Consider the following 26,952-nt stretch of genomic DNA (forward strand, 5'->3'; position numbering starts at 1 on the left):
GCGATTTTCCTGCTTTTTGGCAGAATGAGGTTGGGATGGATGGATGGCCCACGAGGTCTCTTCCAACTCTTTGATTCCATGATTCTCATGGAAAACATAGAACCAGATGGTTGCTGCTACTTGTTTTACCACTGGCAGGTAAATTCAATGCAGCCTGGAGAAAGAAAGTATTTTGGACTGAAGTTCTCAGAACCGGCAGTCCAAAAAGTTATTTTTCCTGTGAGTTAGTTGTGGTTAAGGAGGTGGATATTTTATGTGTACGTATCTCTTTGATCATTCAAGGGAGAGCCCAGCCACAACTGTTCCCAATTTCACTGCTTTTCTTTCAAGACACAGAAATGATATCTAAACATGAGTCGTTTTCTAGCACTTGTTTATTTCCTCGGTTGATTCTTTCCCTGCTCCATTTACGCTGTAGGAACTGGTGGATAAGAGCCTGGTCTGACCAGCGGTGCAGCCACACTATAGAAGTAATGCAGTTTAATACCACTTTAACTGTTGTGGCAAAATGCAATGGAATTGTGGAGACTGAAGTTTTCCAACTCATTTAGCCTCTTCTGTCAAAGAGAGCTGATGCTTCACTAAAACTATAGCTCCTGCTATTCCATTGCATTGGGCCATTGTAGTTAAAGTGGTATCAAACTGCATTAATTGTAACAGTGTAGACCAGGCATGAGCAAACTTCAGTCCTCCAGGTGTTTTGGACTTCAACTCTCACAATTCCTAACAGCCTACCGGCTGTTAGGAATTGTGAGAGTTGAAATCCAAAACACCTGGAGGGTTGAAGTTTGCCCATGCCTAGTGTAGATGCATCCTAAAGATCACACAACGTAAAATTACTCCCAAATTGGAAAGTCTGAATTCTCCCTTTTTGTGGATTTTTAAGAGGAGCCACACTTTTTGGAGACTGTCTTAAGAGGAAGGGCTGCAAATAGGGATGAGACCGTTTCCAAAAATATCTTTTTGGGCTGGAGACGTGGTTCATTTGTACAGTCAGTCGCGTTCGTGCAAACATGTCAACCAATTCAGTTCAAGAACTCAGCAGACAAGCGTTAACTGGAGCGTTTCTTCTTGCCTGGCTTTGTTCTTCCTCCCTCTCCCTCTCTATCCCTTCCTAGCTTTTTGGTCTTCTTTTTCTTTGGCTGTGGTTCCCCTACGTCTTCAACTTCCACATCAGATGCCTCTCTGTGACATAACTCTTCCTCCTGAGACTCATCGCAAATAAGACTGCTGCTATCAACACTCGGTTGCTTAGATTTCTTCTTTTTCTTCCTCTTCTTCTTCTCCTCCTTTTGGGTCTCCAGTTTATCCTCCTCCTCTTCACTTGAGTCAAGTCTCACTGGGGTTACTGTTTTTGCTTCTCTGGCTGCATTCTCAAGCCCAACCTCTTTCTGTTTCTTTTTTCTTCTCGGCTGGGCCTCCGAGCACTCCAGCTTTTCAGTCTTTTCTGGAGGAGGGTCACAGTCGTGTCCACGTTGGGCTTTCTTGAGTTTCGCCATGCGCTTGGCAAAATACTCCTGGACGGTGAGTGCGCTGGTCACTGTATTTCCAGCGTCCACCTGTTCAGCTGGCTCAAGCCCGTCTTTTGAGGCTTCGTCTGAAGAGTCTTCGTTGGCAGCGTCATCCTGCAAAACAAAATGGCAAGAGTAGAGATCAGGTCACGGAATAGAACATACTGTTTCTTTGTCAAAGGCATTCATGGTCAGAATCACTGGGTTGTTGTAAGTTTTCCGGGCTGTATGGCCATGTTCCAGAAGCATTCCCTCCTGACATTTCGCCTGCATCTATTATAGGCATCCTCAGAGGTTGTGAGGGCTGTTGGAAACTAGGAAAATTGGGTTTCATACATCTGTGGAATGTCCAGGGTGAAACATTCACACCTACCTCCAACAGACAAGAATTCTTTCTCCCACTCTAGACATCATTCCACAGATATATAAACCCCACTTGCCTAGTTTCCAACAGACCTCATAACCTATGAGGATGGCTGCCATAGATGCAGGCAAAACGTCAGGAGAGAATGCTTCTGGAACATGGCCATACAGCCTGGAAAATTCACAACCCATACTAACTCTTTCTGTCTGTCTGTCTGTCTGTCTGTCTTTCTTTCTTTCTAAAACCCTTTATTGTATTTATTCTGATATTTAGATGGCACTCTGTATTGTGCGATCTCAGTGTGGTACGCAATAAAATTATTATGAGTTTTTGCCTGTGTGGAAAAATATACAGCAAGGGATGTGTGTCAAACATAAGACAGGCTGCACTATACTGGCAAGTTTCATGTCACCCCCTTGCAATCACTCTCTGTGGAACATGTTTTTTTTAAACAGTAAGTAATAACTTCAATTCTTATTTGTTGTCGTAGGTTGCGTGTGCCTGCAGGTGGACAGTCGATTTACGGCAACCCCCTGAATTCCTCATTGTGCTTTTCTTAAACAAGGAATACTCAGAGGACCGTTTGCCATTGCCGTTGAACAGCCTCTTCTTTCTAAACCCTACCCATTTGTTTCAGAAGGCAAACAAACAAACAGGGTCGGGTACTGGGGACACAGACAAATCAGAGTTTAAAATAACACTGAAAATCTCAACTGTTTTTATGCATTTTTTTAAAGGACAGAAATTCCTTTGGAGAATTGACCCAGAGCTGTTTAAGTGCCCCAAAGAAACACTAATGGAATCTCAAGTGCAAAGTTATTTCTGTTCCACTAGACCTGGCCTTTGGAGGACAAGGAGATTTGGAAGCTACTGAGTGAGATTATAGTTGTCTCTCCACATTTGATTATTCACAGATTTGATTAAAATATTCTCCCTAATGATCTCTAGCTCCTCCAATGTGGCTGTAGGTCAGTTTCCTCCAGTCCTGCTAAAAGCCCTGGATATTTCACATCTCTAAGACTTTCTAGGTCACCAACCCAGGACATTCTGTGGCCAGGTTCCAGCAGACATTGACCATCACGGCGAAATCAGAAGACAAAACTCAATTTCTTCATTCATGGTTTTTCACTTTCACAGCAGTTTTGTGACTGTAAACCTAGCAAAGGTGAAGAGCTGACTATAATTCCCAAAACAGTGGACCAAAAGAATATGGGAACTAACCACAGGCTCTGTTCGCCCCAAAAGAAAAATCACTTGTGGATTTGATCCATGTTCTCCAATGCAACTTTACGCTCAACCTTCACCAGAAATTGTGCTGGAGGACTTAGGGAGGACCCTTATCTTGGCATTTGCGCATCATAGAATCAAAGAGTTGGAAGAGACCTCATGAGCCATCCAGTCCAACCCCCTGCCAAGAAGCAGGAATATTGCATTCAAAGCACCCCTGACAGATGGCCATCCAGCCTCTGTTTAAAAGCCTCCAAAGAAGGAGCCTCCACCACACTCGGGGGCAAAGAGTTCCACTGCTGAACGTGTGAAAAAGATCTTGGAGTCCTTGTGGACAACAAGTTAAACATGAGACAACAATGTGACGTGGCGGCAAAAAAAGCCAATGGGATTTTGGCCTGCATCAATAGGAGCATAGTGTCTAGATCTAGGGAAGTCATGCTACCCCTCTATTCTGCTTTGGTTAGACCACACCTGGAATATTGTGCCCAATTCTGGGCACCACAATTCAAGGGAGATATTGACAAGCTGGGTATGTTTAGCCTGAAGAAGAGAAGGCTGAGAGGAGACATGATAGCCATGTATAAATATGTGAGAGGAAGTCACAGGGAGGAGGGAGCAGGCTTGTTCTCTGTTTCCCTAGAGACTAGGACACGGAATAATGGCTTCAAACTACAAGAAAGGAAATTCCATCTGAACATTAGGAAGAACTTCTTGACTATGAGAGCCGTTCAGCAGTGGAACTCTCTGTCAGAGTGAGACCCTTGGGGTCTATGCACAGAGGAATTGAGGTTACCAGATCATACAGACGCAAAACATAATCTTGACACTCTCTGTCCTGGAGTGTGGTGGAAGCTCCTTCTTTGGAAGCTTTTAGACAGAGGCTGGATGACCATCTGTCAGGGATGATTTGAATGCAATATTCCTGCTTCTTGGTGGGGGGTTGGACTGGATGGCCCATGAGGTCTCTTCCAACTCTTTGATTCTATGATTCTATGAATATGTCTGAAAGCTCCTTTCAGATAAATATAAAGATGAAAGGAAAAGCCAGAGGGCTGAGTGTGTAACAAAAAACTTTGTAAAAAGAAACTTCATTATCAAAGGCTTTGTTAAGGGAGGCATTCTGCATTTGCTAATTGAGGTATGCTTGCTATGCCCATGCCTACCAGTCATGTTTATCTCGGACAACATCTAAGGTGTAAAAGAGTTCAGTTGTAATCTGGATGTCAAAGATAAAACAAAGTTTGTCGGGTGGATCAAAGAGCACCCTTTGGAAACGTTGTTTGGATCGATAGATCTTTGCTGATATCAGGTTTGTGACCTTGTTTTATAGTAAGTTGGTGTACTACTCTTTTCTCTGTGGAAATGCTTCATTTTCCACCATGAGTGCATCTACATGGTAGCATTAACACAGTTGAACACCACTTGAACTGCCATAGCTATATGCTCTGGAATTCTGGGAGCTGTAGTATGGTGAGGCACCAGCACTCTTTGGACAGAGCAGGTTGAAGACTTTCTAAACCAGTGGTTCTCAACCTGGGGTCCCCAGATGTTTTTGGTCTTCAACTCCCAGAAATCCTAACAGCTGGTAAACTGGCTGGGATTTCTGGGAGTTGTAGGCCAAAAACATCTGGGGACCCCAGGTTGAGAACCACTGTTCTAAACCCTCCAGGATGCGATAGCATTGCACCGTAGCAGTTAAAGTGGGGGCAGACTGCATTAATTCTACTGTGTAAGTATATCCTGAGTTTCCTTAGGTGTTCCCATGGAGAGATGGGCCATATGTATGCCCTCTGGGTGTCTTTATTTGCTTCCACACTATATATCAGTGGTTCTCAACCTGTGGGTCCCCAGGTGTTTTGGCCTACAACTCCCAGAAATTCCAGCCAGTTTACCAGCTGTTAGGACTTCTGAGAGTTGAAGGCCAAAACATCTATGATCAACAGGTTGAGAACCACAACTATATATCATACGACAGTGCTATCTTTCATGAGTCTTGCCTCTTAAAAGAGAAAAAGTAGGATATGAAGATAACAATAACCTTATGTAGAGTTCACTCCAGCCCAAGGGAACCCCATGAGTCAAGAATAGGGATTGATAGCCAATGGATATTTTTGGTAGAGTTTGTTTGGGCCCCCATTCTACCTTGGCTGAGCTCAATCGATGGGCCTCTCTGCTGTGTATCTTCAGCTGAATCATTTACTAGCAATAAAGCATATCTACACCAGTAACAAGAACCAGAATGATTTAGTGTCTATGTGATAATGTGACACTTTCATTAGAAGTCTAATTCTGAATGGATTCAGCCCCAAAATATGATTAATACTATACTAGAATTGGAAGAGACCACAAGGACCATCCAGTCCAACCCCATTCTGCATGCAGGAAGACGTAATCAAAGCACCCCTGACAGATGACCACCCAGCCTCTGCTTTAAAACCTCTAAAGAAGGAAACTCCACCCCATTGTGAAACAGAATATTCCACTGCCAATTCCAAAATTAATTTTGGTTTATAAGGTTAACTTTTTTTTTGTTTCTCAATGAAATCACATGGAGAAAAAATTTTGAATGTTAAAATAGTGCCCTGGGAGATCACATTTCGAATACCCCTTTAGCCATGGAAACCCCTTGGCAAATCACACTCTCTCAGCCTCAGAAGAAGCAAAAGCAAACCCAGTCTGAATAAATCATGACCACTGAGAAGCACTGAATACATTCATCACCAGTCTTGAAATAGTGCCTAAGGCTAGTTGGGTCAAGCTCTAACTTGATTATTCCTCTCCTTTAGTTGAAAAGGGACAAGAAATAGAAATTATGGGACATACCGACTGAGTTGTGGGAGAAAATGTAGGGTGCGGGTGGGGGTGAAAGCCAAAAATTAACTTTTCTTTTCCTCAAGGCTGCAAAGGAGTTTTGACGCCAGGCTTCACCTGGTGATGGATGTCTCCGCTCCTTGGTCAATTCATCACCTCAAGGAGTGCCACCTCATATCCACTCCCACAGTGGATAAGGAAGTTGTCAGCAGCCCTTTCCCATGCTTTTGCAAATGGAAAAATATATATTTTAATGATCTTATTGATATCTATCGGAGAGATGATGCATGTGGCCAAAAGGGTCATGGAGGAGAAAGGTTTAGACAGAAACACAGGACTTTTATTGATCAACAAGCCAACATTCAGAGCCCTGGTAGACTTTAGAGAAACCCAGATTGCCCCAAAACAGGAATGCTGGCCAGCAACTCCAGTATCGGAAGGAATTTTAATAACCACGGGCCACTGAACAGGGAGCCAGTGGGGCATGGAGACAGGTATAGGCAGTGCCAGGCTCAAAACAAACTCACACATTTCGGTTTCGGGGACACTTATGGGAGACACTTAATCATTTGGAAAGGACGGGTTGGTGCCAGGAAAGCTCCCAACGGCCTCGCATGACGGCTTCCCCACCAAAGGGTGTGAAACTAGTCCAAAGCAAAAAAGCAATGCGGTTTTAGACAGAGTGGCCAAATTGCATTGGCTGTTGTGACTGGTGGCACTAATTAGATAACATTATTTTAATGTTATTGAGTGACCAAGGAAGAGAGGTCCCTATTTCTTTCCAGGTGGACTTTGGACAGGGGGCTGCATCTTCCATCCATGAATCCCTTCATTTATGTTTTTCCTTTATCCCAACTGGGAATCAAGGTGGCTTACAAAAAGAGAGGAGAATGCAAAAGATCACAAATACAGTCAGCTCTCCGCATTTGTGGATTTCACTCTTGCAAATTTGATTGAAATGTTATCTCTAGGAATCTCCAGGTCCTCCACTGTGCAAAAGCTGACCACAGAGTCATGCTGGAGCACCTAGAAGTGTCCTTGCTGGTATAAACAATAGCATGTGCAGTTTTCCCATTTTGGTGAGGATCCTATGCCCTTAACTCCAGTTACTCACGGTCTTTAGTGCAACTCCTAATTCTGAAAATAAAATTATCTGTAGATATTAACTTTTCAAATATGTATTTGTTAAATCTATGTTTATATCCTATTTTAAATTTAGTTTTCTGCTTCCTTTTAAATACACACACACACACACACACATTGTTGCAGGTAAAGGTTTTCCCCTGACATGAAGTCCAGTCGTGTCCGATTCTGGGGGTTGGTGCTCATCTCAATTTCTAAGCCACAGACCTATCGTTGTCCGTAGACACCTCCAAGATCATGTGGCCAGCATGACTGCATAGAGCGCCATTACCTTCCCACCGGAGTGGTACCTATTAATCTACTCACATTTGCATGTTTTCGAACTGCTAGGTTGGCAGAAGCTGGGGTTGACAGTGGAATCTCATGCTGCTCCCCGGATTCGAACCTGCGACCTTTCGGTCAACAAGCTCAGCGGTTTAACCCCCTGCACCACCGGGGTTGTATGTGCGTCTAAATGTGCGTCATTGTATGTGCGTCATTGTATGTGCGTCTAAATGTGGATTATTCTTGCTGTGTGCCTTCAAATTGTGGCAGACCTAAAATGACCCTCTCATGGGGTTTTCTTGGCAAGGTTTCTTCAGAGGGGTTTTGCCTTTGCCTTTCTCTCAAGTCATGGTTTTATGGCCAAAAGTACTATCCGGAGTTGTAGTCCAATGCTCAAGCCATCACAACACCTTGGCTTTCCAACTAGCATTGATCTGAACCATAGCTTTTTGAGACTTTGATGTTGTTGTGTGCCTTCAAATCATTTCTGACCTATGGTGACCTTAAGGAGAACGTATCTTGGCAGGGCTTCTTTGGGTGGAGGCTGCTATTGACTTCTTCTGTGACTTGCCCAAGGCTACCTGCTAGGTTTCGATGGCTGATTTTGTGGACTTCAATGATCAAACTACTACGCCACACTGGCTCTGAAGATTAAATGGCCTTTTCATTGCCAAGTGTGGCCCCTGAAGGCTTCTGGGATGTGTGAATGACCATTTTCAGGATGCCATAAAATATTCTTTTGGGATTAAGAATGTCTCAGAAGGGGCATCTGGGGGAGTTCACATGGGCTTCACTACTTCCAAAAGGATGAGGAACTTCTTGCAGCCCAAGGCTAATTCAATTTCGGAGACAAACTTACTGGGTTTGCATTCCAGACATGGGTGGAGATGGACCAAAAAATTAGAGGCTTAAAGTCTTGACTGCTAGAAAATTCAACCTTGAGGGAGGTATTTCCCTCATTTCAGACAGAGAAGAGAAAATAAGGCTCTGGAAAACTGTTGGGAGACTACCAAATGGCCATCTTGTGTTGGCCATGACTGCTTGTCTGGACCAAGGAAGAGAGGATTCGGCACTGGGGCACTTTTAGGAGAGCCTTCATCATTTGGAAACAATGGGGTTGGTGCCAGAAAAGCTCCCCATGGCTTTGCACTATAACTTCCCTACGGAAATGTGTTAAACCAGTCCAATTCAAAACACAGCTGTTCAAAACAGAATGGCCAAATTAAATTGATTATTGTGACTGAAGATATCAAGCAGGAAGCATTATTTTGATACCATGGAGTGACCAAGGGAGAGGATCCCCTGTATCTTTCCAGGTGAAATCTTGAAATGGTCAGGTGGTTGTATTATCTATAAATCTACAGTATCTATCTATCTATCTATCTATCTATCTATCTATCTATCTATCCATCCATCCATCCATCCATCCATCCATCCATCCATCCATCCATTTACTTATATTCTGCTTTCCCCCCAAACTATGAGTCAAGGTGGCTTACAAAAAAGGTAGAGGGAACAATAAAGCACATATATACACCTGAATTTCCTTCTAGGCCAGTGTTTCTCAACCTGGGGGTCGGGCCCCTGGGTGGGTCACGAGGGGATGTCAGAGGAGTCGCCAAAGACCACCAGGAAAACACAGTATTTTCTGTTGGTCATGGGGGTTCTTTGTGGGAAGTTTGGCCCAATTCTGTCGTTGGTGGGGTTCAGAATGCTCTTTGATTGTAGGTGAACTATAAATCCCAGCAACTACAACTCCCAAATGTCAAGGTCTATTTTCCCCAAATTCCACCAGGTTTCACATTTGGGCATATTGAGTACTTGTGCCAAGTTTGGTCCAGATCCATCATTGTTTGAGTCAGTGCTCTCTGGACGTAGGTGAACTACAACTCCAAAACTCAAGGTCAACGTCCACCAAACCCTTCCAGTATTTTCTGTTGGTCATGGGAGTTCTGTGTGCCAAGTTTGGTTCAATGCCATCGTTGGTGGAATTCAGAATGCTCCTCGATTCTAGGTAAACTATAAATCCCAGCAACTACAACTCCCAAATGACAAAATCAGCCCCCCACCCCACCAGTATTTAATTTTCAGTGTTTCGGGTATTTGTGCCAAATTTGGTCCAGTGAATAAAATACATCCTGCATATGTAATATTTACATTACGATTCATAACAGTAGCAAAATCACAGTTATGAAGTAGCAACAAAAATAATTTTATGGTTGGGGGTCACTACAACATTGAGGAACTGTATTAAGGGGTCACGGCATTAGGAAGGTTGAGAACCACTGTTCTAGGCTGAATGGAGCATTTGCTTTGTTGGCAGAAAACCAATGCACCAATGTGTTAGCATATGCCCTTTGTCATGAGGTCAAAGCATACACGAGACAGATGAATTTGGAGTTCTAAATATCATATTTCATCACATAACAGTCACACTTGTTATGGGGTTTTCCTGGCTAGGTCTATTCAGAGTGGGTTTCTTATTGCTTCCCTTTGAGGCTGAGAGAGTAAGACTTGCTCAAAGTCAGCCAGGGAGTTTTCATGGCTGAAAGAAGATTTAAGCCCTTCTCTCCCAAAACCGCAATCTGGCACTGAAACCACACTGTCCGAAATATTCTGTATGAATAGATGCTTCGAATGAGAACAGTTCTATAGTCTGAATAATGAAAAACAGTCACAGTACAGCACCAAGCTGAGATCTGAAGGGACAGCTTGTGTATTCAGAAACACTGGACACTTGCAAAATATACTGCAGCAACCAAATAGATGGTGGCCAGCGTAGCTTCATTAAGGTGGGAATTGATTGCTTAACAAGATAAGTGGCTTATATTATGTTACAAATTTCAAACTTGTGTCTTGTGTTCTATCTTTGTTTTGTGCATTTTAATATGTATTCAATGTGTATTTTGTAGAAATATGTTTTGATATGTGTATTTTATAAAAATGTTTTAGATGATTATGTGTTTTTAGCGATGTTCTAACCTGTCCTGGGCTACGATGAGAGGTGGTTAATAAATACAATTATTATTATTAATATATTGAATTTAGATCTAGCTGGGAACACATTTTCCCTGCTGAAGGTGTATCTATAAAGTAGATTACAGTGTTCCCTCACTTATCGCAGGGGTTCGGTTCCAGGACCCCCCGCGATAAGTGAAAATCCGCGAAGTAGGGACGCCATATTAATTTTAATATTTATACATTATTTTATAAATTTTATATATTATTTTATTAACCATTGAGGACTCTAAGATCACCTGGGGATGCCCTGTTTTTCGCCTGCCTTTGTCTCAAGTACGTTTGGCGGGGACAAGAGACAGGGCCTTCTCAGTGGTGGCCCCTCGGCTATGGAACACCCTCCCTAGGGAGATTAGATCTGCTTCCTCCCTCTTAACGTTTCCGAGGCAAGTTACAACATGGCTGTTCGAGCAAGCGTTTACAAATGCAGAGTAGCTAATATAGGAAATTGAACAATTTGACAATGGAACTGGACAATGCTGGATAATAATGAAACGCTAATGATGTTGTTTTATTGATTTTGTGGTGTTTTATATTGTTTACTGTTTTAATCTGTATTATGTTTTTATATGTACTGATTTGTTGGAAACCGCCTTGAGTCGCCGATTGGCTGAGAAAGGCGGTATACAAATACAAATAAATAAATAATAAATAAATAATGTGGTTCAACCCAACTGTAACTGCTCTCTCTCTTAATCAAGAGATAATAGCAGAATGATGATGATGATGATGAATAATAACTACCCACAAACACATGCATGCATGATTGTAGCATTAATGGCAATGTCTTCTCAGCCATATTGCACTGATTTTGATCTAAAATGAATGACATCAGACTGGAAACTGAAAAAGAAACATACTTTGAAGTTAACTGATGGAAGTTCCTTTTAAAAAAAAATGCTGGTAACCAAACAAACTTTGAAAAAGTCTCTGATCACTTGCTGCTCTTTTTCTTCAATCCAGCTCGCTGCAGACAGGACAGTCAACAAACATCGAGTCACTGAGCTCAAAACGGCGCCTGGGCTGGAGCTCTAAGTGGGAAATTGCAACAAAACGCAGCAGCACCTGTATGCTTTTGCTTGCTGTTCTAGCCAAACAACCATTTTAGCTCTACACAACAATGTGGTCCAGCCAGAATTTCTTTGCCCATTGACATTTTGCAGCCACTAAGCATGCACAATCCCCCATTTGCTATTCTTTACCCCTTCTTGAAGAGTTTTGGCACTGCAGCAAAGTATAGGGTTTATTCATTTGTTCCTTTGTTGTCGTTTGCTTTCACGTTGGGTTGTTGTAGGTTTTTCGGGCTATATAGCCATGTTCTAGAAGCATTCTCTCCTGACATTTCACCTGCATCTATGGCAAGCATCCTCAGAGGTTGTGAAGTCACAACTTCTGAGGATGCTTGCCATACGTGCAAGTGAAACGTCAGGAGACAATGCTTCTAGAACATGGCCATATAGCCCGAAAAACCTACAACAACCCAGTGATTCCAGCCATGAAAGCATTCGACAGTGCTTTCAAGTTGTTTCCGAATTATAGCCACCCAGTCACAGAGTTTTCTGGGGCTGAGGAAGTGTGACTTGCGCAAGGTGGTTTTCCATGGCCAAGTGGGGATTCGAACCCTGGTCTCCAGAGTTGGAATCCAATATTTATTTATTTATTTATTTATTTATTTATGGCGCTTATATGCCGCCCTTCTCACCCCGAAGGGGACTCAGAGTGGCTTACAATATATATTTTCATACAATATATTATATTATTAGCAAAGTACAATATCAGTATATATTACTATATTGCACTATACCATTATATTGTAATATTATTAGTAATATTACATGTAATTAAATATATAATTATAATTATAATATTGAATTATTATTACTACTATTACATTGTATTACATTATAATATTATAAATATTATATGTATATACAATATACTATATTATATTATTAGTAAAGACAAGATGGCAGTGTCTTCTGCTCCCCTCTGTCTTCTCAATACTTCCCATCACAGCTACATATTGTATGTCTTATTTTTTTTTAGTGGACAGCAATGACTTTCCAATTGAGAAAGTCAAACTTAATCTCTTTGAAATGAATCAGGAGATTCCTTCTGTAGATAATATGATTTGATTCATGAGCTCAAACTGTGGATGCCAGCTTCTTCCTGGCTAAACAAATGGGAAGAACACCATTCGCCGATACATCACACAGTCCTAGACACTTGGGAAGCATCCGATGTGTGATCTAATACAAAAGCCAGCATAGTGATCTTGTTTGCTGCGTACTAATCTTGTTGTGTATTAAATAATAATGGTAACAACAACAATGCCCACATAATGTCCAGAGCATTCATGGCAATGTCTTCTTAGCCATGCTGCACTGATTTTTATGAATGACATCAGACTGGAAACTGAAAGGAAACACACTTTCAAACTAAAATCCAGATTAGGTCCACCCCTCCATGGAAGATACCGGCTGCTACTGGGAGGAAATTACAATCTTATCAATCTCTGGACTATATGCTCAGTAAAAAGAGTATATAGTAAAGAACACATTGTAAGTTATGGCTTGGCATAAACGGAGACATTGCCTTCAAGTCCGCTTAGAGGTGTGATGATCCAAGTCCCTTGGCAGGATGGAAGCTATTTGCAGTAACTCTGGACATAATCACAACCCTTGGATAGCCAAGTGTTTTATGAATGATGCTGCACCAACATGTAGGCTCCAAAGAGGCCAGGCTTTCAGATGCTGCACGTGCCATTTAGCTCCTCTCTTCAACTCCCAACCCCTGGGAAAGGACCCTTGCTGCTGTCACGGACACTGGGAGGCGGCAGGAAGGAGAAGGGAGGGATTCATATCACAGACAAGCATCTGGTCTTGGCTCATGGGCGAAGGAGAAAAGGTGACGTTTCAAATGCAATGCACCCACACTTTCATTGCCCTCAAAGAACCACAGAGCTAGACAAGTCCCCAAGGGCCAGTCCAGTCCAACCTCATCTGCTATGCAGGAACACCCAACCAAAGCACTCCCAACAGATGGCCATACCAGCTCTGCTTAAAAACCTCCAGAGAGGGAGACTCCCCTGGACATCGAGGTAGCATATTCCCAACACCACCACCACGATTATTATCATTGAGGATGCTTGCCATTTGTTGTTCATTCGTTCAGTCGTCTCCGACTCTTTGTGACCTCATGGACCAGCCCACGCCAGAGCTCCCTGTCAGCCGTCACCGCCCCCAGCTCCTTCAAGGTCAGGCACTTCAAGGATGCCATCCATCCATCTTGCCCTAGGTCGGCCCCTCTTCCTTTTGCCTTCCACCTTCCCCAGCATAATTGTCTTCTCTACGCTTTGCTGTTTCCTCATGATGTGGCCAAAGTACTTCCACTTTGTCTCTAGTCTCCTTCCCTCCAATGAGCAGTCGGGCTTTATTTCCTGGAGGATGGACTGGTTGGATCTTCTCGCAGTCCAAGGCACTCTCAGCACTTTCCTCCAGCACCACAGCTCAAAAGCATCTATCTTCCTTCGCTCAGCCTTCCCTAAGGTCCAGCTCTCACATCCCTAGGTTACTACAGGGAATACCATGGCTTTGACTAGGCGGATCTTTGTTGCCAGTGTGATGTCTCTACTCTTTACTATGCTTGCCATAGATGCAGGCAAAACGTCAGGAGAGAATGCCTCTAGAACATGGCCATATAGCCCGAAAAAACCTACAATAACCCATTATTATTATTATTATTATTATTATTATTATTATTTTAGTATTAGGAGCCCCCGGTGGTGCTGTAGATTAAACCGCTGAGCTGCTGAGCTTGTTGATGAAAGGTCGCAGGTTCGAATCCAGGGAGCGGCGTGAGCTTCCGCTGTCAGCCCCAGCTTCTGTCCACCTAGCAGTTCGAAAACATGCAAATGTGAGTAGATCAATAGGTACCGCTCCGGTGAGTAGGTAGCGGCGCTCAATGCAGTCATGTTGGCCACATAACCTTGGAGGTGTTTATGGACAATGCCAGCTCTTTAGCTTAGAAATGGAGATGAGCACCACACCCCAGAGTCACACACGACTGGATTTAATGTCAGGGGGGACAACCTTTACCTTTACCTATACCTATTATTATTATTATTTACAGTATTTATATTCTGCCCTTCTCACCCCGCAGGGGATTCAGGGCAGATTACAATGCACATATACATGGCAAACATTCAATGCCATAGACATACAACATATATAGACAGACACAGAGGCAATTTAACATTCCAGTTTTCCGGCTTCATGAAGGTATGCTCGGTTCCAGCCACAGGGGGAGCTGTTGCTTCACCATCCACTTGTGACATCAGGTCCATGATGGAGTACTTCCTCATTCTTACGCACGCTGCTGGAAGGTTTTATGATATTAATTAGTTAAATTAGCCTCCCAGCATAAAGTGGTACCTAAATTTCCTACTTGACAGATGCAACTGTCTTTCGGGCTGCATAGGTCAACAGCAAGCTAGACTATTAATGGTTGGGAGCTTACTCCGACCTGGGCTGGCTTCGAACTCATGACCTCTCAGTCCGTAGTGATTTAATGCAGCTGGCTGTGCCATAGCCCGGTCCTTATTATATCAAAACATCCTTCCTAAAGTTCAGGTGCATTTTTTCCTGCACTTTGAATCCATTGCTCCACATTCTTGTCTTTAGAGCAGCTGAAAACAAGTCTGCTCTATATTCAATAGGACACTCTTTCAAATATTTAAACATGGCTCTCATGTCCCCTCTTAACACCCTCTTTTCCAGGCTAAGTAGCCTCAGTTCCCTGAGTGGCTCCTCAGAAAGATTCATGGCTTCCACACTTGTGAACATTTTGATCACCCTTCTCTGGACAGGATTGATATAATGGTGATGATCAGAATTGGACACAGTATTCCTGGGATTTCTTTTATTGTGTCAAAAGCAACTTGAGAAACTGCAAGCCGCTTCTGGTGTGAAACAACTGGCCATCTGCAAGGACGTTGCCCAGGGGATGCCAGGATGTATTACCATCCTGTGGGAGGTTTCTCTCATGTCCCCAAATGGAAGCTGGAGCTGAGAAACGGGAGCTCACCCTGTCTCGCAGATTCAAACCACCCATCTTCAGGTCAGCAGTTCAGCCAGCACAAGGGTTTAAGGCACAAGGGTTTAGGCCCTGGAAATGTACAGCCATAGACTCTACCTAATTTCCCGGGCCCCCTAAAATCGCAGTAGCCCGGCCCAGGCTTTCAAACTGCCTTGATCAGCATGATTATTTTTAATATATGTGCTATTGTAGTTTTAATACTTATGTTGTCGTTCATTCGTTCAGTTGTTTCCAACTCTTCGTGACCTCATGGACCAGCCCACACCAGAGCTCCCTGTCAGCCGTCACCACCCCCAGCTCCTTAAAGGTCAATCCAGTCACTTCAGGGATGCCATCCATCCATCTTGCCCTTGGTCGGCCCCTCTTCCTTTTTCCTTCCATTTTCCCCAGCATCATTGTTGTGGCCAAAGTACTTCATCTTGATGAAGTACTTTAATGCATATATTGTCTTGTTAATTTTATGTTTATGCCATTTTTCTTGTATGTATTGTTTATGTTACTTGGAAACTGCTCTGAGTTCCCTTGGGGAGATAGAGCAGTATATAAATAAAGTTTTGTTGTTGTTATTGTTATTGTTGTTTAACCCATTGTGCCACCACGGCTCCTAGTGAAGTCTGACAAAAGACTAGAGCTCACAGCAGTGAAATGCCTACTCTCTCCATCCTTTTCCTTCAGATAAAAAGCAGCAGCAGCCAGGAATAGGAGGTTTTGGGATGGGTAGAAAAGAAGGAGAACAGTTCTTTACAACCCATCCAAATCTGGACTTATTTATAAATGTAGAAATAAATTATTTATATCTATATATATATAAATGCTGTAGTCATAATGAGTACCTTAAAAACAAAAGAACCAATGAACGAAATCACACCAAATTTGGCAACAAAACGTCTCACAACACAAGGCATGACCATCACGCAAAAATTTATGATTTTGTCATTTGGGAGTTGTAGTTGCTGAGATTTATACTTCACTTACAATCAAAGAGCATTTTGAACTTCACCAACAATGGAATTGAACCAAACTTGGCACACAGATCTCCCATGACCAACAGACAACACTAGAAGGGTTTGGTGGGCACTGACCTTGAGTTTGGGAGTTGTAGTTCACCTACATCCAGAGAGCACTGTGGACTCAAACAATGATGGATCTGGACCAAACTTGACACAAGCACTCAATATGCCCAAATATGAACACAGATGGAGTTTGGGGGAAATAGACCTTGACATTTGGGAGTTGTAGTCACTGGGATTCACAGTTCACCTACAATCAAAGAGCATTCTGAATCCCACAAACGACAGAAACTTCACACACAGAACCACAATGATCAACAGAAAATACTTAAGGCCATCCAATCCAACTCCCTTCATCAGGGCAAGAAAACGTAATCAAAGTCCTCCTGACAAAGAGCCATCCAGCCATAGATAGATAGATAGATAGATAGATAGATAGATAGATAGATAGAGATAGATAGATATGATTCACACACTCACAGAAATAGTACCATAGATTTGAAAGGGGCCCTTAAAGAAGGACTATGATATGTTGCATGTTCCAGGGTGGGCAAACCAGACAATCTCCACATCAATACCGACAAAGAAAAAGCAAGAAATACTCTTTACCCACAAGCATAAAGAACTCACATATATTAGAAACCAACGCTTTCTCATTACTTTAAATTCCAGATCACCAGACTGGGCCACAGCAACGCGTGGCAAGGGACAGCTACTTTATTTATAAATAAATTTATGTGTGATTCACTAACAAGATCGATGCCACAATTTGCATCACCTGAAAAGCCTGGCTAATCTACACAGGTGAGAATGAATGGAGCGACCAGAATGGAAATAAATTCAAAAAGATAGAAAAAACTCCAAATGGGTACGCACATATGCAGACACACACACACACGCATCCACGCACCCAAGGCTGCGATCGGGCCAATTGTCTGTGAAAGGCAGAGAACAGGGTGTAAAAGTAGATGGCCGAGATAAGCTGTTTGGAAAAAATGAGGCCACCGTGCGCCTGGAAAAACCCTGAAGACGGAAAAGGATTCCTGCAGAGATTATGGGAGGAAGCTGTGTCAACAAGCGCAGGGCTTGGTTCCTCTCGGAGACGAGGGAAGCGTGATGATTTGGGAATGACTGGCAACTACGGGAAGCTGCCTTTGCGACATTCTGGGCGATGAGGAAAAACGAAAGAATCCTGAGATTTTTGAGAAGAAGAAAAACAAGCACTCGAAGATTCTGAACTTTCAACATCCCAATTATTGGTGTATCTTCAAATATTCTGTTTGCTTTCTTCAGGGCAGTGTTTCTCAACCTTTCTAATTCCACAAACCCTTAATCCAGTTTCTCATGTTGTGATGACCCCCAACCATGACATTATTTTCGTTGCACCTTCATAACCATAATTTTGCTACTGTTTTAATCATAATGTAAATATCTGATATGCAGGATGTATTATCATTCACTGGACCAAATTTGGCACATATACCTGATACACCCAAATTTCAGTAGCAGTGTTGGGTTGATTTTTGTCATTTGGGAGTTGTAGTTGCTGGCATTTATAGTTAATCTACAATCAAAGAGAATTCTGAACATCACCAATGATGACATTGGCACACAGAACTCCCATGTCTAACAGATAATATTGTGTTTATGTATTGTCGAAGGCTTTCATGGCCAGAATCACTGGGTTGTTGTAGGCTTTTTCGGGCTATATGGCCATGTTCTAAAGGCATTTTCTGCTGATGTTTCGCCTGCATCTATGGCAAGCATCCTCAGAGGTAGTGACCTCACTACCTCTGAGGATGCTTGCCATAGATGCAGGCGAAACGTCAGGAGAAAATGCCTTTAGAACATGGCCATATAGCCCGAAAAAACCTACAACAACCCAATACTGTGTTTGAGGGGCACTGACCTAGAGTTTTGGAATTGCAGTTCACCTACATCCAAAGAGCACTGTGGACTCAAACAATGATGGATCAGGGCCAACCTCATACACTCTCCCTCACATGCACACCATGCTGCCATGCACTGAGCATGCCTGCTCTCCCCTCCCCACTTGGGAGTCTCAGAAACAGCCCTCCCCTTGCCTGAGAGGCCAGCTGAGAGAGGCTGGCCAAACACAGCAGAGGAGGGCTTTTAGTGGGAGGATTTGCCCTGTGTTTCCAAAAAGGAAGAGAAGGACAGGCGGAGAGATCTTCAGCCTTCTCTGCCAAAGGAGTTCTTAATACCCTCAGAAATATGTTTTCTGATGGTCCTTGGTGACCCCTCTGAAACCCCCTTATGACCCCCCCAGGGGTCCCGACTCCCAGGTTGAGAAACACTGATGTACACAGTCAAGAACTTTGCTGTAATATGTAATCTATAAAACATAAGTTGTTTCTCTCCTGAAAGACTGCTGCTTTCCATCCAAAGTGTGCTTGTGGTATGATCTCTAGTGCCTTTTCCTTTTCAGAGTCCAGCTTGGTTGACAAGTATTTTTCACTCGGCATTTGGTAAAAGCCTTTCTTCAGAGCTGTAGCTCCACAAAAATAAGATGCCTGAGCTTTAATTTTGATTGTTGTGGTTTCGATGACACTAGCCACAAACCACAGTGCTGATTGGGAGTGGCTTCTGATAGCACTCTCCTTTTGATGGAGTAAACTGCCATGGCAAATGCTGCCATACAAATAACACTTGAACTATCCAGTGAAACTATTAGGCAGGAGGGTTAAGAAAAACAAAAGGCAGAGATGGATGCCATCACACGCAGAGTAAAAGTGCAGCAGTCACACCCTCTTAAAAGAATTAACCCGTCTGCACAATCAGTTCATCAGGAAATGCTTGTTCTAATACTTGTGGTTAGAAGGAGATCAGAGAGGGAACCAACGTAGTTTTCTGTGGGAGTCAGTTGCACAGCCTGGGAGTCGCCACAGAGAAGGCCGGAGCAGGGAGATACGGTCCTCTGCATCCATTAAAAAGCAAATAAATAAGTAAGAACAGGACAATAGACTGCACATAGCTCTTTCCTCAAAAAGAGTAAGTTCCGTAAGGCACGCCGAAATGGAAAAAAGAAAATATTCACCTGCTACCAGAAGGGAAAGAGCCGCTCTAAGTCTCATTTAAAGAAGGAAATATATAAATAATTATTGTTGTGTCATTATCATCATCATCATCATCATAGAATCATAGAATCATAGAATCAAAGAGTTGGAAGAGACCTCATGGGCCATCCAGTCCAACCCCCTGCCAAGAAGCAGGAATATTGCATTCAAATCACCCCTGACAAATGGGCATCCAGCCTCTGCTTAAAAGCTTCCAAAGAAGGAGCCTCCACCACACTCCGGGGCAGAGAGTTCCACTGCTGAACGGCTCTCACAGTCAGGAAGTTCTTCCTCATGTTCAGATGGAATCTCCTCTCTTGTAGCTTGAAGCCATTGTTCCATTGCGTCCTAGTCTCCAAGGAAGCAGAAAACAAGCTTGCTCCCTCCTCCCTGTGGCTTCCTCTTACATATTTATACATGGCTATCATATCTCCTCTCATCATCATCTCTAGCAAAGGCCTTTGTGCACCCACTGAGAAGGCCCTGCTTTTGTGATTGCCAAAAGACAGTGGGCTAGCTACTTTGAGAAAACAGATTCTAGACTTGAAAGGGATTTCAACTGATTTGGCCAAGCTGCCCTTGCATCCTTCTGAGGAAGAGGAAATATTGAAATGTAGGCTCACATAGTTGGAAGGGACCCCAAGAGGCATCTAGTCCAACCTCCTGCCCTATGGGAACACACAACGAAAGCTCCCTTGGAAAATGGCTATCCAGTCTCTGTTTAAAGACTCCCAGTGAAGGAGAGTCTGTCACTTAACCATCAATATGTTCTTCACAATGCCTAATTTGTATCTCTTTTCCTATAATCTGAATCTATTGATTTATGTCTTAGACTTTGGGGAGGCAGAAAACCAGTTTGCTCTGTCATCTTCTACATGCCATCCCTCCAGATATTTAAAGATGGCTATTATATGACCCCAGTGGCACAATGGGTTAAACCCTTGTGTCAGCAGGATTGCTGACCAGCAAGTCAGCAGTTTGAATCCAGGGACAGCGGTTTGAGCTCCCTCTGTCAGCTCCATCCCCCCGTGCGGGGACATGAGAGAAGCTTCCCACAAGGATGGTAAAATATCAAAATCCAGGCATCCCCTGGGCAACGTCCTTGCAGACAGCCAATTCTCTCACACAAGAAGCAACTTGCAGTTACTCAAGTTGCTCCTGACTTGAAAAAACAACACATATGACCTGAAAGAACCATTCTGATGTAGTGGCTGAGTGTTGGCCTAGGACACTGGGAGACAAGGGTTCAAGTTTCTGAAAAACATCTTCAAAACATCTCAAAGTTTTCACATTTTTTCCCATGCAACTCATTAGCTAATGCTCTCTCAAGACTTTCTGCAATGATGGAGTTCCTAAATGTAATCTGAAATATTAAATAGTCTTTGGCTTACTTGGCAGTAAACCTGCAGACCTGATTCTGTGTGTGTTGGACTAAGATTATGGGAGATCAGGGCTTGAATCCCCTCCTTAGGATGATAATAACAAGGACAAATAGGCTGAGGGATAGCTTTTATCCCAAAGCTGTGACTATATTGAACTCTGTGGTTTCACACTAATGTGGCATCAGGGGTTGTGCAACTGTGATTAGGATGTAGAAGGATGGGTGTTTTATTTGTAATTCCACATATATAATATGAATATCTAATATGCAGGATGTATTTTCATTCACTGGACCAAATTTGGCACAAACAAATACCCAGTACACTCAAATTTGAATACTGGTGAGAATGGGAGGGTTGATTTTTGCCATTTGGGAGTTGTAGTTGCTGGGATTTATAGTTCACGTACAATCAAAGAGCATTCTGAACTCCACGAACAATGGAATTGAACCAAACATGGCACACAGAACTCCCATGGCCAACAGAAAATATTGGAAGGGTTTGGTAGACACTGACCTTGAGTTTTGGAGTTGTAGTTCACCTACAGAGAGTACTGTGGATTCAAAGAATGATGGATCTGGACCAAACTTGGTAGGAATACTCAATATGCCCAAATGTGAACACTGGTGGAGTTTTGGGGAAAATGGACTTTGATGTTTGAAAATTGTAGTTGCTGAGATGTATAGTTTATCTACAGTCAAAGAGTATTCTGATCTTCATCAACGATAGAATTGCATCAAAGTTCCCATGTAGAATTCCCATGCCTTGAAGGGACTTCCTGACACAAGGATCCCTCCAGCCTCACACACTCTCCCTCGCCCGCACATTCGCACCATGCTGCCATGTGCCGAGTGTGAAGATCCCTTACCTTGCCAGCGTGGGTGGCAGGGCCTAGGAGAGACAGGCTAGATTAGTTTCAGCTTAGAAGGCCTGGCAGAGGGCAGCAGGGGCCATCTTAGTTTAGGGAAAAACTCCAGTTCAGAGAGGGGGAGTGGCCTAGGCCTGAGCCAGCCTGGAAACAGCCAGGATTGGTTTGTAAAAGGGGGGCGGAGTTGGACTGTTTGGAGGGAAAGAAAGAAGCTGCTTTTAGTCAGTCAGTCTGGTTGATGTTAGAGTTAGAGCAGGATTACAGTTTTAGGAGTTCGTGATTAGAATAGGCAGTTTGCCTGAAGTTTGCCAGCCAAGTGAGCTGTGGCAAGCTTGGTACAGCTATTTAGGGAAGAAATAGCTGGGTTTTTGTAGGAGTAACTGTAACAAAGAAAAGATCATTCTCATGCAACCGTTACGCTTTTAAGTGCCAGAACATTTTATCTGTAACAGCCAAGCTTAGTAATCTGCATTCGCTTCAATCTGTACTATATTAAATAAACTTTTCTTGTTTATTTTTAAAAACTTAAGCCTGAGTCAAGCGTACATTTGTGGATTTAGTCCCTTTTCTTTTTAAATCAACCTCACCTGTTTTCCTTCAAAGAAGCTCTTTAAAAACACAGTACTTGGTGGTCTAAGAAGCCTTTTGAATAGTTTAACCAGCTAGAGGGTTCCTGTTCATTTAGTGTATGGTGGCAGCGAAAGTTTAAATAGAGAGATATCCCCTCAAACGCTCCATAGGTGCCAGTGAATTCTTTATTTTAAAGGAAGGACAGTTGGTGGGATTGCTTGCCCCCTGTCCAGTTACTAATTGGTGCCATATCATAAAGAAGTTAGTATAATTGGTGTCGGATGGTGGGATTGATCGTATTGCCATTCTGCGTAGCCTTTATACCGAGCATGCCTGCTCTCCCCTCCCTACTTTGAGTTTAATAAACATAAATATATGTTTTCTGATAGTTTTTGGAGACCCCTCTGAAACCCCCCTTGTGACACTCCCCCTCCCACCCAGAGGTTCCGACCCCAAGTGGAGAAATACTATCCTAGGGCTTGGTTTTCACATCTGCCATCTTGATCCCTTTTCTCTGGACATGATCCCACTTTATCAGTATTAGTCTTGAACTGCAGTGCCCAGAACTGGACACAGGATTTCAGGTGAGTTCTGAAAACAAGACATCTTTCATCACCATTTTTCACTGCAGCCACACATGATCTGTGGCTGCCTTTATGCACAGTAGCCCTGCATATCCTAGAATCATAGAATCAAAGAGTTGGAAGAGACCTCATGCGCCATCCAGTCCAACCCCCTGCCAAGAAGCAGGAATATTGCATTCAAATCACCCCTGACAGATGACCATCCAGCCTCTGCTTAAAAGCTTCCAAAGAAGGAGCCTCCACCACACTCCGGGGCAGAGAGTTCCACTGCTGAACGGCTCTCACAGTCAGGAAGTTCTTCCTAATGTTCAGATGGAATCTCCTCTCTTGTAGTTTGAAGCCATTGTTCCATTGCGTCCTAGTCTCCAAGGAAGCAGAAAATATCTTAAAATGTATGTTCTAAGGATATTTGGGGTTCCAGAGAGTGAATCTGAAAGCTTCTTTCGGCTACCTTAGTGCATGTTCTTACCTTCCTGCCCTTTGCATCCAACCTTCCCTTGGATTGCAGAACAAGGGAGCTACTGTTCAACATTTATGAGAATCCTGTTCAAATGACAATCTTGCAAGTTTTCTAGCTAGTCCAACCTCACCTCCTTCAGATCGGCAGTGAAACAAGAAATACTCGTTGCTGCGTTTGCCCTGGAAAATAATTGATTCAGCTGTATTCAGGTGTGAGGAGTGCACTCCATTGTACCCCTTCCTTAGTACAACCTATCTTCTTTTCCTTAAAGCAGTGTTTTTCAACCTGGGGATGGGACTACTGGGGGGGGGGGGGTAGCTAAAGGGTGTCAGAGGGGTTGCCAAAGACCATCAGAAAACACAGTATTTTCTGTTGGTCATGGGGGTTCTGTGTCAGAAGTTTGGCCCAATTTTATCATCGGTGGGGTTCAGAATGCTCTTTCATTGTAGGTGAACTATACATCCCAATAACTACAACTCCCAAATGTCAAGTCTATTTTCCTCAAACTCCACCAGTGTTCACATTTGGGCATATTGAGTATCCGTTCCAAGTTTGGTCCAGATTCATCATTGTTTGAGTTCACAGTGTTCTCTGGATGGAGGTGAACTACAACTCCAAAACTCAAGGTCAATGCCCACCAAAACCTTCCAGTATTTTCTGTTGGTCGTGAGGGTTCTATGTGCCAAGTTTGGTTCAATTACAATTCATAACAGTAGCAAAATTCATTGAAGTAGCAACGAAAATAATGTTATGGTTGGGGGTCACCACAACATAAGGAACTATATTAAGGAGTAGCGCCATTAGGAAGGTTGAGAAACACTGGTGTACATGATGAGAAATTCTGGTTTGATCACAAAGAAATGAAAACTAAGGGAAGGTACACCATATTATAATATCATATTATTTGTAGAAAACAATAAAGATTTGGGATAACGATTACTATCATTACTTATGAAAGCTAAGGCAGAAAGTGAGAAATCAGGGTTACAGCTCAACATTAAGAATATAATAATAATGAAAACAGGTGATTTTATATAACTTTAAAACAGGTAACAAAGAGCATTGAAATAGCTATAGATTTCCTATACTTTGACTCAGAAATTAACCAAAATGGAGAATGAACAAATCAGAAGAAGATCCATACTTGGAAAGGCAGTCATGAAAGAATAGACATTATTCTCAAGTGTAAACACATTTCATAAAACCCCAAAATCAGAATCATCCAGACCATAAGACAGCTCATTTTTGTGTATGGTTGTGAAAGCCTGAGGGGAAAGCAAACTGAAATAGAGAAAATTAACTCATTTGAAATGTAGGGCTGGAAGAGAGTTGTAACGATACCATGGGAGAGATTGCATTATTGGTAGATTGATTCAATCAAGAAAGACCTAAGTTTGCAAGACCTGAGATCACAGCCATAGATGAAAAGGACTTTTGGTTTCTTGTGCACAAGGCTGCCATTACCCAAAGTTGATTTGGTAGCAAACTGATGTTAACTGCTGCCAATGTATGGCGATTTTATGAATAGGAGACTTCCAAGCCATAGTTGAGTTGCCAGATGTTCAAGCTGGGTTTAGAAAAGGCAGAGGAACGAGAGACCAAATTGCCACTATCCAGATGCTGGATAATGGAGAAAGGCAGGGAGTTTCAGAAAAACATCTATTTCTGTTTTATTGACTATTCTATAGCCTTTGACTGTGTGGATCATAATAAATTGTGGCAAGTTCTTGGTGGGATGGGCATACCAAATCACCTTGTCTTTCTCCTGAGAAATCTCTATAAGGACCAAGTAGCAATAGTAAAATTGACCATGGAACAACAGACTGGTTCAAGATTGGGAAAGGCGTACAGCAGGGTTGTATACTCTCACCCAACCTATTCAACTTGTATGCAGAACACATCATGCCATGTGCGGGGCTTGACAAATGCAAGGCTGGAGTTAAAATTGCTGGAAGAAACATTAACAACCTTAGATATGCGGATGACACCACTTTGATGGCTGAAAGTGAGGAGGAGCTGAGGAGCCTTCTAATCAAGATGATAGAAGAAAGGGCAAACTGGATTGCAGCTAAACATAAGAAAAACCAAGATTATGGCAACAAGAATGATTGACAACTGGGAAATTGAGGGAGAAAACATGGAGGCAGTGACAGACTTTGTATTTCTAGGTGCAAAGATTACTGCAGACGCAGACTGCTGCCAGGAAATCAGGAGACACTTACTTCTTGGGAGGAGAGCAATGACCAATCTCAATAAAATAGTGAAGAGTGGAGACATTACACTAGCAATGAAGAGCCACATACTTAAAGCAATGGTATTCCCCATAGTAACCTACAGATGTGAGAGCTGGACCTTAGGGAAGGCTGAGCGAAGGAAGATAGATGCTTTTGAACTGTAGTGCTGGAGCAAAGTCCTGAGAGTGCCTTGGACCACAAGAAGATCCAACCAGTCCATACTTCAGGCCATCTGTCGGGGTGGTTTGAATGCAATTTTCCTGCTTCTTGGCAGAATGGGGTAGTACTGGATGACCCATGAGGTTTCTTTCAATTCTATGATTCTATGAAAAGGATGGGAATACTATAGGATTGTTTTTGTATCGGATTCTTTTATTTGTTTCTTATGGACCCCCCGTGGCGCAGTGGGTTAAACCCCTGTGCCGGCAGGACTGAAGACCAATAGGTCACAGGTTCGAATCCGGGGAGAGGTGGATGAGCTCCCTCTATCAACTCCAGCTCCTCTTGTGGGGACATGAGAGAAGCCTCCCACAAGGATGATAAAAACATCAAATCATCTGGGTGTCCCCTGGGCGACGTCCTTGCAATTTTCTCACACCAGAAGCAACTTGCAATTTCTCAAGTTGCTCCTGACACGACAAAAGAAAATGTTTCTTATTATAGTATGTGTTGGTTGTTTTTACTTTGTTGTGAAAAATTAATACGAAATAATTTTAAAAACAAACAATTCCAGTTTAGTCATTTTGGCTTCTAGGGAGAGATTAAGGCTTGGGACCCATTTATTATTACAATGCAGCCCATGATATATGCAGAACTTTCCTCCGGCATATCTCAAACGAGTTGCTCGCAAACAGAACAAAGAAAGAACCAGCAATTGGATTCCTGCTGATGAGAACAGCTCCCAGCAGAACCGAATCTCAGCAGGCTTTGGTAGGATAAATCACCCATTTATTGCATTGTTATTCCGCCTCTACAATGGGGCTCAAGGCAGGGAACAATACTTAAACAATGATAACCAAGCAATAGGCACACCCAAGAACCACAGGACAAAAATGATAAGGAAAGAATTCACTTTCTTGTTTTTATGCACCTCTTCTCCTAGATTCCTTCAGAGGAAGACTTGTTTTCAGTCTTGGATTGCCTGCCAAGTTGTTTCTTAGTAAGAAATAGGTTTATAAAGTTTAAATGGCTTTTTCTGGACAGCTACCTGCCTCAGGCATTTTTGAAACTCATTGTTGTTGATAAAGCCAGTTTCACTTTCCTTCAAGCATCAAGATATTTCCATGTTAATCTTTGACACCTGTGTTGTACCAGCAAGATGTAATCCTTGTG

General features: G+C 42.8%; 1 protein-coding gene across 1 annotated transcript in view; it reads right to left on the reverse strand.

Annotated features, from left to right (window-relative positions):
- Positions 1-356: 356 nt before the first annotated feature.
- PINX1 (PIN2 (TERF1) interacting telomerase inhibitor 1) overlaps positions 357-26,952 on the reverse strand; it is a 70,690-nt gene continuing 44,094 nt past the window's right edge. The window contains exon 7 of the mRNA XM_060754654.2: positions 357-1,625. Within this exon, the coding sequence (XP_060610637.2) occupies positions 1,053-1,625 (573 nt within the window). The 3' untranslated portion in view covers positions 357-1,052. The remainder of the gene's footprint in view (positions 1,626-26,952) is intronic.

Source organism: Anolis sagrei, chromosome 1 (assembly GCF_037176765.1).
Source record: "Anolis sagrei isolate rAnoSag1 chromosome 1, rAnoSag1.mat, whole genome shotgun sequence".
In the NCBI taxonomy this organism is placed as follows: Eukaryota; Metazoa; Chordata; class Lepidosauria; order Squamata; family Dactyloidae; genus Anolis; species Anolis sagrei.